This window comes from Ranitomeya variabilis, chromosome 1, assembly GCF_051348905.1.
Source record: "Ranitomeya variabilis isolate aRanVar5 chromosome 1, aRanVar5.hap1, whole genome shotgun sequence".
Taxonomy (NCBI): domain Eukaryota; kingdom Metazoa; phylum Chordata; class Amphibia; order Anura; family Dendrobatidae; genus Ranitomeya; species Ranitomeya variabilis.
Window position 1 is genome coordinate 943,670,483 of NC_135232.1, and position 14,674 is coordinate 943,685,156.

Below are 14,674 nucleotides of genomic sequence, written 5' to 3' on the forward strand. Positions count from 1 at the left end.
GGACAGGATCGGTGAGGAAGTCTTCAATAATAAGAGCAGGAGGAGAACCTGTAATCCCCGAAATCTAAGGCACACTGGATAGTTAATGGAACTGTTAGGGAAGTACAGCTGCTGGCAGTGCGGCAGGCTCTGTGTGCTGGCCTGTCAATCATACGACTACAAATCTATTCAAACCCCTGGAATCAGGAGCCACTGCTGATATGCTACTTACATTGCTATAGGAGGATTTCTAGCAAGAGTTACCTAATGCATCCAATGTCACGGTTCAGTATTGGGACATAGATGTAATATCGCAAAAAGGTTGCAATCTATATAAATCCGTATAGAAAGAAACAAGTGCTTGACTGTCCAGCCTATTGGTAAGTGCCAGAGGATGACGCTTGTATGCCTTACCCACAGCCTTAACCCATTCCAGATGAATGAAAGTATAAAAATGTCAAGTCTTGTGACTGACAATACACGGTGCACTCACTGGTGCCAGCCCTTGAGGGTTCAGATCAAGCAAAGAAGGGTCCGCTGTGAAGTAGCTCCGTTGCGGGAGCGTCCTCCTGTTTGCTCCCTTGACCCATGCTAGTCAGATGGTAGTGCTCTCCAGCCAGAAGCGCTCCTGTACCTTGGGACGTACAAGGCGTGTGTAGGAAAGAGGTACGACATCACTGACAAAGGCTACGGGGTCTCCATGCAGCCACAAGCATTTAGAAGGAAGCACAGTTTTTCTTCCTCAGGGTGTGGCCCATCCAGAAGTATTAGCCTTAGGGCTCATTTCCACATGTGAGACATACGTCCTTGTCTCGCAGTTAAAATCCTCTTCTGGCGCCGGCACTTGGGAGCGGAGTGTGCGGCTGCACAGCAACACATAGAGCTGCACGCTCCGCTCCCAAGTGCCGGCGCCAGAAGAGGGTTTTAACCTGCGAGACATGGACATATGTCTCGCATGTAGAAATGAACCCTTAGGCTGCCGTCACACTATCAGTATTTGGTCAGTATTTTACATCAGTATCTGTAAGCCAAAACCAGGAGTGGAACAATCAGAGGAAAAGTATAATAGAAACACGTCACCACTTCTGTATTTATCATCCACTCCTGGTTTTGCCTTACAAATACTGATGGAAAATACTGACCAAATACTGCTAGTGTGACAGCAGCTTTATATATCCTAAACTATGTCCACATCCAATGATCGCAACAAAGAGAAGGAAGAGAACTCTGCCAGAAAATTATGAAGGTGAAGATATAGTGAATACAATGTTTAAAAAGTTGAAGTTCTTTAGATTTTAATTAAAATAAAAAATGAATGAAAAATGAATAAGCACCCTCAGTCGTCGCACTTCTATGATTGCTTAAAAAGCAAAAAAAAGGAAAATAATAAAATTAACATGGCAAATTGTAAAATTTGGCAAAAATCAAGTGAAAACTGCGTAAAAATAATGTATGATGTATTTACAAATTCAGCAGTTGCAGGTCTATATGAATTTCTAATTGCAAAAAATCCCATTTGGTTCATGTTGGGAAATGCAGATCATAAATTAGTTATGCGTGTATTTACACACAAGTGTGTACTCAATAGATTAAACCAAGTGAATGGATGGTGACCAATTAGTTTTGAGTAGGTATCTATGTATAAAAAATATTTAAAACATTCTGGAATTGGAATTTTTTTTTTTTTTAAAAAAAGCATAACTTTGATTACATGATTCAACCTTTAAGGGCTAGACTGCCCAGTGTAAAAATCAACTAGGATTCTATCCTGGACTTTTTTTTTTATATATTTTTATACAAACATCAATATATACATACCTGCTCAAGAAGCAATGGACACCATCCATTCGCTTGGTTTAATCTATTGAGTACAACACTTATGTGTAAGTACATAGACGCATAACTAATTTATAATCTACTTTTCCCAACACAACCCAAATGGGATTTTTCGCAGTTAGAATTTTATCTATATTGTAACATTTCTGCAATGTTATATGTGTCCCAATACTAAACCGTGGCATTTTATGCATTAATTCTTGCTAGAAATCCTCCTATAGTAATGTTAGTAGCATATGTGCAATGGCTCCTGGTTTCATCAGCGCAGTAGTGGTTTGAATAGATTTTTAGAACTTATAATACTTACATGTCATATATGTCCCCATTATGTTAAAATAATATGAAGCAGCCAACCACTTTTCAGATACAATCAGGGCAAGATAAAGAATGTGTCCCTTCATACCTCCCAATAATTTGGCCACAACAAGAGCAGCTCTTGCTCTTCCTGGCTGTGCTGTCGACAGGGTGAGACTGCTGATGTCATGCTGATTGACAGCCGACTCCCTGCAGTTATGCAGCTGGGAGCTGGCTGTCAATCAGCATGACATCGGCATACACATCCCATCAACAAAGCAGAGTGGAAGAGAAGATGCTGCTCTCTTAACGTGACATCACCAGAAGCCGCAGGAGCGGTCCGTGACTGCTCTGAGCCGGCAGAGATCAGCGATGGGTACAACAGAAACTACCTGCCTGTAAGTTCTTGGATCCCCCCCAAAAAAATAGTCCCGGATAACCCCTCTAAAAGCAAACTATCCATTACATGGACAAAATGTTTGCCTGGAGGATCAGCTACCAGTTCAACCATACTGGGAGAACTGGTTCTTTCTGCCCATAACAAGGAGTCCACACAACTGTTCTGTTCGTATAACATTTTATTTTTCATCAAAAGTGGTATGCCAATATCACCTTTTCTACAGCCCAAGAATCTACAATTTCAAGAAACAACCCAATAAAAAAAAAAAAAATCAGTAAGCTAAAAAAAATCCAAAAGAAAAATATGATCTGAACGGTGGAGGTCGATGTAAGATAAACAGTACAAAATAAAAATTTGATGTTATTTGAAGTGCAATACCACTGCATCGATGATGAGATAGAGAAAGAAATAAAAATACTCTATTTTAAACAAACAGTATTTATATATATATAATTATATATATTTTATTTTATTTATATATTTGTACAGACATTAGACCCAGTGATATCCGCAGTATCGTAAAAAGATATTTACAAATAAGCATTATTTTTTCAAACATTTACATCAGCACCATAGATAAAAAAAAGAAACATAATTTGTCTTATATATTACTTGGTCCCGATGTGGAGAGTATTTGGAGGAAGCTTTACAATGACAACAGACGGAATCTACTTTTATCCACACCCATATGTCTATCTGATACTTATACAAAAATGAACTTTCTAGCCGAACATCAGAACATAGTACAGGATTGCAGAGTCCCGAGGGGCAGGTCTCAGGGACCACTTTGCCAAGGAGGAGGAGCGTGTTTATGTAAAGCCACATCTCTGCTTGCTGTCCGCAGACATTCCATTGTACATAGGTTTGCATGGACCTGTGGGTAAGGTCAATGTAGCTGTAGGCCTCTGCTCTCAGGGAACAAGTCTCTGAATAAAATGAAGGAGTGAACACATTTCAAAAACACTTTTTTTTATTTTAATAGAATCCCTTTAAAGTGGACTTGTCGTTTGCCAGAAATATGACATTTTTATCTGGTTTAAGTGCAGCTGATCTCCTGAAAATTTTTTTGTTTATTTTTTGTTCCTGGGCAAGGGCGTAACTACAATAGGTGCATCAGTTACAATCACACCTGGAACTTACAGGGCTTCTGAAGTCCCCTTTCCCTATCTAAAAAGACCAATGCTACTGAAGACTTGCAATAATTGGGGGCCCCGTTGGAGCTTTTACATTGTGGCCCATGAGCTTCAAATTACGCCACTGTTCCTGCGCCTCTCCATTCCTATGATATGGTCCACTCATATACAGGGTGGGCCATTTATATGGATACACCTGGGTGGGCCATTTATAAAGTTGAATCCAAAATGTCCGACTTCAAAATGGCCGCCATGGTCACCACCCATCTTAAAATGTTTCCCCCTCCCATATACTAATGTGCCACAAACAGAAAGTCGATATCACCAAACATTCCCATTTTATTTAGGTGTATCCATATACATGGCCCACCCAGGTGTATCCATATAAATGGCCCACCCTGTATTATTCTAGTCTTGTTTGCCCAGGGGTGCGTAGTTATCAGCACTTATTTGTTTGCATCACGCCCAGTTGTCGAAAAAGACTAGATTTATATGCAAGGAAAAGGCTGTCATTACTCAGGATAGGAAAGTCTCAGGAACAAGAAAAAAAATGATTCAGGAGAACAAAGACTTTTAGAGCAGATAAAACAATGACGCACAAATGGCAAGCGACAGGTTCCCTTTAATAATACGTTTAGCATTAGCCCAACAGAAACCAACATTTTGTAAATATTCAGTATTCATCATGGTCACCTGGCTCTTTTCTTGTGAAAATCATTTGCAAGTTTTGGTACACCCAGACAAGTTCTGTAAATGAGACTGATGGTTGTCTTGCCCTAAAATTATAAACAAAATGTTTAACCCACAAAATGATAAGATATATATATATATATATATATATATATATATATATATATATATATATATATATATATATATATTCCCATTATAAAGAAGATTTGTCATAGTCAACAAGATTGATGTAAGAGGTCGGTTATTTGCAAACAGCCCAATCTACGGGTACCAGGTCTGAATTTCTGGACCAGGGCTAATAAATGAAGCTGCACTGCCATGACAGCTCCTCATTAAATTTAGATCCATAAACTGCCCTGACTGTAAGGACTTTAGATGTTTGGGCTGCGTTGTGTCACCTTTCTGCTGGCTCCAGCTAAGCTTGATATGACTTGTCTCTGAATCTGCGGATGATGATAGGATGTTATTGACCAAGGCTGCAATAAACTGTTTGTAATAAAGGAGACCAAATACATTGGAATATCATTGGCCTAACCCGAGGACTAAGTGGGATTGTCGCCCATCTAATGTGTAAAGGGGGAGTTATGACTCGTCCCTGACTATCTCGGAAAAAATTTTTTTGGGCCCTTGAGACCTCAGTCAATTCAATTCTTCATCCTCATGGGAGATAAGCCACGGCCACAGGCATCTGTCAGCAGCTTATACCCTATTGAGGACCCAGACATGTATGTGCTGATAAGAACTGCTCTTCTTAACATGACAAAATGACATTTTCCAGGTGCATGTTATAATTACGGGGAATAACGCGGCAGTTACAGTGGATTACGTTTAGGGAAATGAGCTTTGTACTCCTAAAACTGGTTGACCGAAGAGTCCACTTTACAGTCTGCAGGTGGTTCCACAACTGCTGGCACAGGCTAGAAGGAGACTAAGTGACCCCAGACCAACCTGATATGGCCGCAGGACCCAGCGGTGTGCTCACCTGCAGCTTGTATAACAGACAGTGCAGAGCTGGAGGATACACAGCCCAGCAGGGGCTGCAAAGTTAGAAGCATCTAAAAAGTCGCTATTGTTACATCTGTGTTCTCCAGTCGTCCTGTAATTGGTAAATCTCTCTAAAACTTGGCAGTGTTCCTGGAAATAAAGACAGTTGGCAACCTGCAAAAGATGAGCCAACGGGATATCATCGTTGTGGGGGTATAAAGAAGTGGAGCTGGCGCAGTTCTGTTAGTTAAAAGTGGATGACAACTTCAGCCTTATTCTCTGAATGTGGAGTTTGGGGAGCGCCATTCTGCCATCTACCAGCTGCAAGACTGGCACTGTCAACCAGGCAATCTTTTTATACTCTTACTACTCCAACTATGAAATCAGTATCAAAACCAACCTTATTAATGGGCTATATGTGTCATTAAAAGGAATCTGTCAGTAGGTTTTTGCTATGTGATATGAGGACAGCATGTGGTAGGAGTTAAAACACTGAATTCAGCGATGTGTTACTTATCAGGCTGTGTGCTGTTGTTTACTTACAATAAAGGTTTTATCAATAGGAAATTATCACTGTCCTGACTAGCAGGTGTGTGCCAAGTCATCTGTCTCTGCCCCTCCTGTGATAAGCAGCTCACTGTCAATAGGCAATGTACATATACAGCCTGGTGTGGGCGGAGGCAGCTTTCTCAGCTCTGCTTCATGCTGCATCTAAGAATTCTGATTGTGTCACAACCGCTGCACACAGTAATCTAAGTGATACATCGTTGGATTCAGGGTCTCTTTGCCTACATCAGGCTGAAAAACCTGCTGACAGATTCCCTTTAAGATCAACATTTACCATTATATAGTAGCCTGTATTATGGACGTGTTGTAGGCCCCTCACATCACGCACTTTCCGACACTGAACGTGTCCATTGGTGTGGCCCTTTGGTCTCTTGTTAGCTACATTCATCGCTATATTCCAAATTATAGATGATGGAATTGCACAGTAAACTATACAAATCCATCCGCCACAGTCCAAAAAAGACATATCCCATAGTATAAGCTTTTTAAATGCCGTTTAACAGATATGTGATGGAAACATCTCATGCCAAATGCATTAAAGGGATGCCATTAAAGTGTACCTGCCATTTCAGATATCTTTTTAGATTAAGCTGCAGCACTTTCCTTGTGTTCCTGTGTGATCCCTCAGAGAGCTAATAACCTGTCTTCTCGGAAAATGGATTTGAGCAGTGAATTCAGAGTAAATGATGAGTCCAAGAGACGGGAGGGGAAGGAATGAATGGAAGGATTGAGTCGGGTATATTACAAAGTTTCTGAAGTTCATTTGTACCATTGATTAATGAAGACGTGGGCACGATTGTTACTCTCTAAAGTCCAGGGGGGACAGATACCAAACAGCCTCTCTTTAATGTATACCTCGCTGGGGATCCCTGTATATGTGGTGAATGAAGACAAATAATGAGATGAGAAGACGGTCTTATAGGTACGAGACCCAGTTGTGCAGAAACCCAATGCTTTATATCAGTCAGACGCCTGCCCCACTAATAATAACATGAAAATCCTAATGAAAGTCATTGAGGCTATAACGTAAATGTATAGGGTAGAGGGAAAAAAATGCCGTGACTTTTCCAGGTTAAAATATTCTACCTAAGTGATAAATAGCCCATGATTGGTGCTTTGGCACAGAACCGTCTAATCTCTTAGCAGCAGTGGACGCGTACTCTGTTCCCACGAAGACATACGTATATGCTTGTACACACTGGACATCTGCATTCTACTGAAATGACCCGTTTGGTTGTTTTTCTCCATTTTATTTATATTGTAGTAGAAGCTCAAAAGACATGAGAAGCATTAATGATAGGAATACATTTATCAAAAAAAAGAGAATTTCTAGATGCTGGAATTACAGGAAACTGCTGTGCTGATCAGCCCTGCGTATAGGACAGTGTCCATCTATGTGTACATTAATACTTTTCTGCGACCTAGAAAGGTACGGCTGTTCCTTATTTGTATCCAAAATATGATCTAGAGGTTAGTTATCCTTTTTCTATACCATACATATAGCATTCATCTGATATATAGCAGTGACACTTGCTTAACATCTTGTGCAATCTGTGCAGTGTATTCTCTCTATATTTAGGCTTTATTTCGGACGATTCCTCCCGCTCATCACTGTAAGGGTCTGACATATTTTGTCGTTTCCAGAAGTACCGCTGCCACACCCGTAACAGCTGCCTCCCCATTCATTTTTATAGACATGATGGCTAAGCCAGTTAGCCAAAAGTATCAGCAACATCAAATAAATTATTTGCCTCCTCATTGCAGCATCCTTTCTCCCTTGACAAAACTTCTTTCGATATCTCATACTATTGTGCAAACCTTTTGCCACTTTTGTCTAACTCATGTCACCGATGATGAACGTTCGCCCTGGCGCTGACCAAACTCTTTCACCGCTAGTCAACATCTCGTGCGGAGGCGACAGACCATAGACCGTCATCCTTTTTCCACTGACCCCTCATGTTATCACATGCTGGGTTGTCGTCACCTCAAGGGGGATGCTTAACTACTTGACATTTCGGTAACCGCCTGCAGTTGAGCTCATCTGTACAGAACAGACATGGACAGGTGAACTGTCATTTTCATTTTGCCCAGCAGAATTCTATCATTTTAATGTTAAGACTGATTTCCAAACAATTCGTCAAGTTCTTGCATCCACTCGTCTCCAGGTCCTCTGCCCATGATGGAGTCTACTAAGTCAGTACCATCCGTTAGACCTGAAAATGGACCGCTTGCATCGGTATAACTGTACGACATGTCCTGACCAGGATTACGGTCATAACCCTGACTCTGGCTGCTCTGGGGGAAGTTGCCACCAGGTAATTGCTGCGTTTGGGCCTGATTAAAACTGGCCATACTGGGAACGCCAGGGTTCATATTGGGCATCATCTGTCTGGATTGATTGGGGACTTGCTGTCCAGGCAATGACGGCATCATTTGTCTGCTCATTGCTGGGTTTAGGGCTCTCACTGTTCCCGTACTATCAACAATAGTTTGACCGAGTCCTTGCTGAAAATGCTGCTTGCTGATTCGTGACTGCCCAGATGGCATCGGATAACCTGATCCATTGTTATAAGCCCCCATTTCCCCACTAGTTCTCATTCCTGGTAATCCACGCTGGGGCCAGTTTTGTGCACCCTGGGGTATGGGTGTCATCATGTTTTGCAGTCTTGGGGCCTGAGCTCTGGTCATAGGTTGCCCTACCGGCCCTTTCATCTGCTGATGTTGTTGAGTCATTACAGAGTTTACAAGCATATTCTGACCAAATCCTCCGACCATTCCCATGGCAGAACTGGGCTGCCGCGGGCCTTGCACAGCACTATGGGCCATGTTAATGCTGTTTTGGTTTGGGTGCTGCATCATTTGGTTTATTCCTGTGTTCATGCTGTACATGCCCGGCTGCCCCGGTGACGTGTTGCTGTACGGAGCCATCCCCATCTCTGGCTGCAGTGGTCCGGTAGGCATAGTGGCGGGATTTTGTGATGGACCCATAGAGAGCATACCGGTATTCTGTGCCATCATTCGGGATGCTCTCATATTCTGAAGAGCTGCTTGGTTCCTTGCGACTGCAATGTCCTGTGGAGAGCCTACAACAAGAAGAGAGAGCAGGAAATTATGGCAACTAGATATCCAAACGCAAAAAAAGGCATTATATTTAGTGATGAGCGAGTATACTCATTGCTCGGGTGTCCTCTGAGTATTTATGATTGCTCGGAGATTTAGTTTTCATCACGGCAGCTGAATGATTTACAGCTACTAGCCAGCCTGAGTACATGTGGGGGTTGCCTGGTTGCTAGGGAATCCCCACATGTAATCAAGCTGGCTAGTAGCTGTAAATCATTCAGCTGCTGCGATGAAAACTAAATCTCCGAGCAATCATAAATACTCGGAGGTCACCCAAGTGTGCTCGGGAAAACCCGAGCAACGAGTACACTCGCTCATCACTAATTATATTCATTCATTATGAGACAGGTTATATGCACATCAGGATCTGACTGTATACTCTCAGTAATATAAGAACAAGCACGGTAGGATATTACATGTAATATAACAATATCTAAACGAACATATCAGGCACTAATGAGATCTTAAAGGGAACCTGTCACCAGGTTTTTGTTATGTATTCTGAGAGTAGCATGATATATGGGCTGAGAAACTGATTCCAAAGAAGTGTCACTTATTGGCTGTTTGTTGCTCTTTCAATAGTAGTGTATTATCAGCAGGGGATAGCAGTACAGGACTAGGTGTCTCGTGCCTCCTAGTCAACTGCTCTGTGTAACCCCGCCCAGGGCCGGACTGGCCATCTGGCAATTATTATTATTATTTATTATTATTATAGCGCCATTTTTTCCATGGCGCTTTACATGTGAGGAGGGGTGTATATAATAAAAACAAGTACAATAATCTTGAACAATACAAGTCACAACTGGAATAGGAGGAGAGAGGACCCTGCCCGCAAGGGCTCACAATCTACAAGGGATGGGTGAGGATACAGTAGGTGAGGATAGAGCTGCTCGTGCAGTGGTTTGGTCGATCGGTGGTTACTGCAGGTTGTAGGCTTGTCGGAAGAGGTGAGTCTTCAGGTTCCTTTTGAAGGTTTCGATGGTAGGCGAGAGTATGATGTGTTGTGGTAGAGGGTTCCAGAGTAGGGGGGATGCACGAGAGAAATCTTGTATGCGATTGTGGGAAGAGGAGATAAGAGGGGAGAAGAGAAGGAGATCTTGTGAGGATCGGAGGTTGCGTGCAGGTAAGTACCGGGAGACGAGGTCACAGATGTATGGAGGAGACAGGTTGTGGATGGCTTAGTACGTCATGGTTAGGCTTTTGTGCTCGAGTCTCTGGGTAATGGGGAGCCAGTGAAGGGATTGACAGAGGGGAGAGGCCGGGGAACAGTGGGGGGACAGGTGGATTAGTCGGGCAGCAGAGTTTAGAATAAATTGGAGGGGTGCGAGAGTGTTAGAGGGGAGGCCACAGAGCAGGAGGTTACAGTAGTCGAGGCGGGAGATGATGAGGGCATGGACTAGGGTTTTTGCAGATTCTTGGTTTAGGAATGTACGGATCCATTAAATATTTGCCTGGTTGCTAGGGAATCCCCACATGTAATCAAGCTGTCTAACAGATGTAAATCATTCATCTGCGGCACGAAAAACTGAATCTCCGAGCACTAAAAAATACTCGGAGGACCCCCGAGTGTGCTCGAGAAATCTCGAGTAACGAGTATATTCGCTCATCACTACTTTCAATCATTGGTGTGAGTGGGGTAATACTGCGCTCAGCATTCTGAGTACTGCTACATCTGCAGCAGAGAAAGCAGTGATTGTATCAAAATAAGAGCATGCCGATCAGTAAGTAAGATATTGATGGAATCAGAGTCTCTGCCTCTACATGATACTGCCATCAGATTACCTAACACAAACCTGATGACAGATTCCATTTAATAAGTATTATACAGGACCATAAACCATAAATCTATTCATTTTTTTCTAGCTGCCGTAATTGGGTGATTCACTTAAGGGTTGAACATTTACTTAAAGGGTAGCTACCTCCTACTCATGGGCTGGATTTCTTTCCTTTGCATTTTAGTGACTTCAAGAGTAACCATCGTTTTACATTTTATTCCATAAATCAATAGTACACATGACAATAGCGAGCTTTGTAATATATCTTATCAGAGAAATCTGCGGCTTTCTTCTCCTGAATTGATCTTTCACTCTCAATTCATGGGTACAGTCTGTATTCAGAGGAGATGACAGTTGGTGCTTTTACAGTTCTATGGAGAGTGGTGTAGGGAGGACACAGAGGCAAACACAAGTTTTCCTGAAACAACAATTACAGTTCTCCATAGAACTTCATGGGCACCAACTGTCATCTCTCATCTCAGTTATCTGAATATCTGTGTTCACTGAAAACACATTTTACCCGTGAACTGAGAATTTTGAAAATGAGTGATTAGTTTAAGAAGAGAATGAAGCAGATTTCTCTTACAATATATATTATAAAGGTTTATATTTTCAAGTGTTCCACTGATTTATGGAATAAAAATAATATGATGTTTACGCTTTAAATAATTTTTTCATGGAGATGAAAGTTGGTCCTTTTAAAATTCCATGAAGAGAGAAGGGGAAGCTAGAGGGAGACACAGATATTCTTCTGCAAGTTCTCCTGAAATAACTAGTTCTCCGTGGAACTTTATGAGCACCAGCTGTCATATCCTCTCAGTAATGGGAAAATCTTTATTCACTGAAGACAGATTTTACTCATCAACTGAGAATTCTGAGAATGAGTGATCAATCCAGGAGGAGAAAGAAGCAGATTGCTCTAATAAGATATATTACATACCTGTTTATTTTCACATGTATTATTGATTTATGGAAAAAAATGAAAATGACTGTTTCATGATACTCTCACCATTTTATGACATACATTACTTGTACATTCAAATGTTACTTGGAAATCCTCACAAATGTAAGTAAAGACAGACCAATCAATACCACATCTGGTATCTGCCCGGCGCTTTAGTGAATTAAGCATTGTTCTGCACATTCAGGCCTATTGAAATGTCATTCTCTAGCTACCAATCAATGATCTATCAATAATACTGTCAGGAAGAATATACTGAATCCTGAATAGCAATGTCACCATTTTCCAGAAGTTTAAGATGCATGTGGAGGAGAAAAAAAAGAGAAAAATCCATATAATATGAAAATTACATGTTACACTGGGGTTAAGATGTGTAGTCTACCATGTTTAACCTTGTTCAATATAGTAAGTGAAAAGCCACATGTGAACGTGTCAGTGCCAGGCGTCATGTAAGGCGGTGAGACAAGTGTTTCTCCATAGCGTGCGCTTACTATGTGTATATATCACATACGCAGCCCTGACTGATCTGCTGTCAAGTATCACATGAATTAGGTTTTGCACAGACAAGCACATTTATTTGAATGGATTCACTATCACATATGGTAAATAGGCACAATGAACTTAATATATCAGGAATATAATGAAAAACTAAAAGTAAATAGGCTGCCAGCCATCTGCTTCTTTGGATTGTTTTTATACAAAAATAAAAGATACCTGAAGCTAAAGCTCTAGTATTTAAAGGAGTTATTCACTATTGGACAGCTCCACTGCCCATCATGGAATAAAAAAACTGCATACTTACCTCTCAGGGAGGTGCTGTTCCTCCGAACGCAGCCCTGTGTTCCCCCGATCGCACCCTGTGTTCCCCCGATCCCAGCCCTGTGTTCCCCCGATCGCAGCCCTGTGTTCCTCTGATCGCAGCCCTGTGTTCCCCCGATCACAGCCCTGTGCTCCTCTGATCGCAGCCCTGTGTTCCCCCGATCGCAGCCCTGTGTTCCTCCGATCGCAGCCCAGTGTTCCTCCGATCGCAGCCCTGTGTTCCTCCGATCGCAGCCCTGTGTTCCTCCGATCGCAGCCCTGTGTTCCTCCGATCGCAGCCCTGTGTTCCCCCGATCGCAGCCCTGTGCTCCTCCGATCGCAGCCCTGTGTTCCCCCGATCGCAGCCCTGTGTTCCTCCGATCGCAGCCCTGTGTTCCCCCGATCGCAGCCCTGTGTTCCTCCGATCGCAGCCCTGTGTTCCTCCGATCGCAGCCCTGTGTTCCTCCGATCGCAGCCCTGTGTTCCTCCGATCGCAGCCCTGTGTTCCCCCGATCGCAGCCCTGTGTTCCCCCGATCGCAGCCCTGTGTTCCTCCGATCGCAGCCCTGTGTTCCTCCGATCGCAGCCCTGTGTTCCTCCGATCGCAGCCGTGTTCCTCCGAACGCAGCCCTGTGTTCCCCCGATGGCAGCCCTGTGTTCCCCCGATCGCAGCCCTGTGTTCCCCCGATCGGAGCCCTGTGTTCCTCCGATCGCAGCCCTGTGTTCCCCCGATCGCAGCCCTGTGTTCCCCCGATCGCAGCCCTGTGTTCCCCCGATCGCAGCCCTGTGTTCCTCCGATCGCAGCCCTGTGTTCCCCCGTTCGCAGCCCTGTGTTCCCCCGATCGCACCGTGTTCCCCCTAACGCAGCCCTGTGTTCCTCCGATCGCAGCCCTGTGTTCCCCCGATCGCAGCCCTGTGTTCCCCCGATCGCAGCCCTGTGTTCCTCCGATCGCAGCCCTGTGTTCCCCCGATCGCAGCCCTGTGTTCCCCCGATCGCAGCCCTGTGTTCCCCCGATCGCAGCCCTGTGTTCCTCCGATCGCAGCCCTGTGTTCCCCCGTTCGCAGCCCTGTGTTCCCCCGATCGCACCGTGTTCCCCCTAACGCAGCCCTGTGTTCCTCCGATCGCAGCCCTGTGTTCCCCCGATCGCAGCCCTGTGTTCCCCAGCGGTCATGTGACTTTGTTAAGTCACATGACCACTGCAACCAATAAGCAAGCTTCACAGCGGATGATGGAATAGTAAAGGCTGGAGACGATCAGAGATTGATCTGAGGAACAGCTCCAGTCTGGGAGGTAATTCATTTGGCAGACTGAACAGGTATGCACTACAGCAAAGCTGAGACCTTTTTTTAGAGGTGCTAAAGAGATTCTCTCGGAAAAAATGAAGATAGAAGATGTTAATATAAATCCCTAAATACCTTTAATTTGTAAATCACGTTTGTTTAGTCTAGGGTTGTAATCACTAGAGAGTGAGAATTCATGCTGTCTTGTTACACTGCCAGAAACAATGTTCGAATGTTAGCGGGACAAGTGCCAGTGAGCATGTGCAGTAGGATGCTCCGCTGCTGTGACCTGGAGATGTCGGTACCGTGTTCTATCAAGTTATATGCAGGACACAGCAGCGGAGCTCACTGCTGCACATGCTCATAGAAGCCTGAGCTGTCCTAGCATTTAAAGGGGTTGTCCACTACTCAGACAACCCATTCCTAATCCCTAAGTTTCCCTCTTGTATTATAGTAACACTTACACTCACTTCCGGTGCTGGCGCCGTTCACTGGCTCTCATTGTTATGTCATGCAGTCCCTGTGACGCTGGCTTCATTTTCCCACACCCTCAGAGGAATCACATACATCCGGAGGAAGTGAGAGCTGCTGCTTCTGACCTTTCACTTCCTCCGACTGTATGTGATTCCTCTGATGGCGGGGAGAGTGAAGATGCCACTGGTTGGCCACAGGGACCACGTGACATTACAATGTCATGAGAGCCCTGGGACAACCAGAGCCGACACTGACAGAAATGGCACCAGCACTGGAGATGAGTATAGCTGTTATTACAAGGCAGAAACATAGGGATTCAGTAATAAACAACACCTTTAAGGACAGGTGTCTGTCACTGTAACAAGATGGAGGCTATTTTC

General features: G+C 43.6%; 1 protein-coding gene across 3 annotated transcripts in view; it reads right to left on the bottom strand.

Moving 5' to 3' along the window:
• Positions 1 to 4,511: 4,511 nt before the first annotated feature.
• Positions 4,512 to 14,674, bottom strand: part of MAML3 (mastermind like transcriptional coactivator 3) — a 399,492-nt gene continuing 389,329 nt past the window's right edge. For all 3 annotated transcript variants that reach the window (XM_077279214.1, XM_077279213.1, XM_077279215.1), the window contains exon 5: positions 4,512 to 8,969. In XM_077279214.1, coding sequence (XP_077135329.1) covers positions 7,999 to 8,969 — 971 coding nt within the window. In that variant the 3' untranslated portion in view covers positions 4,512 to 7,998. The remainder of the gene's footprint in view (positions 8,970 to 14,674) is intronic.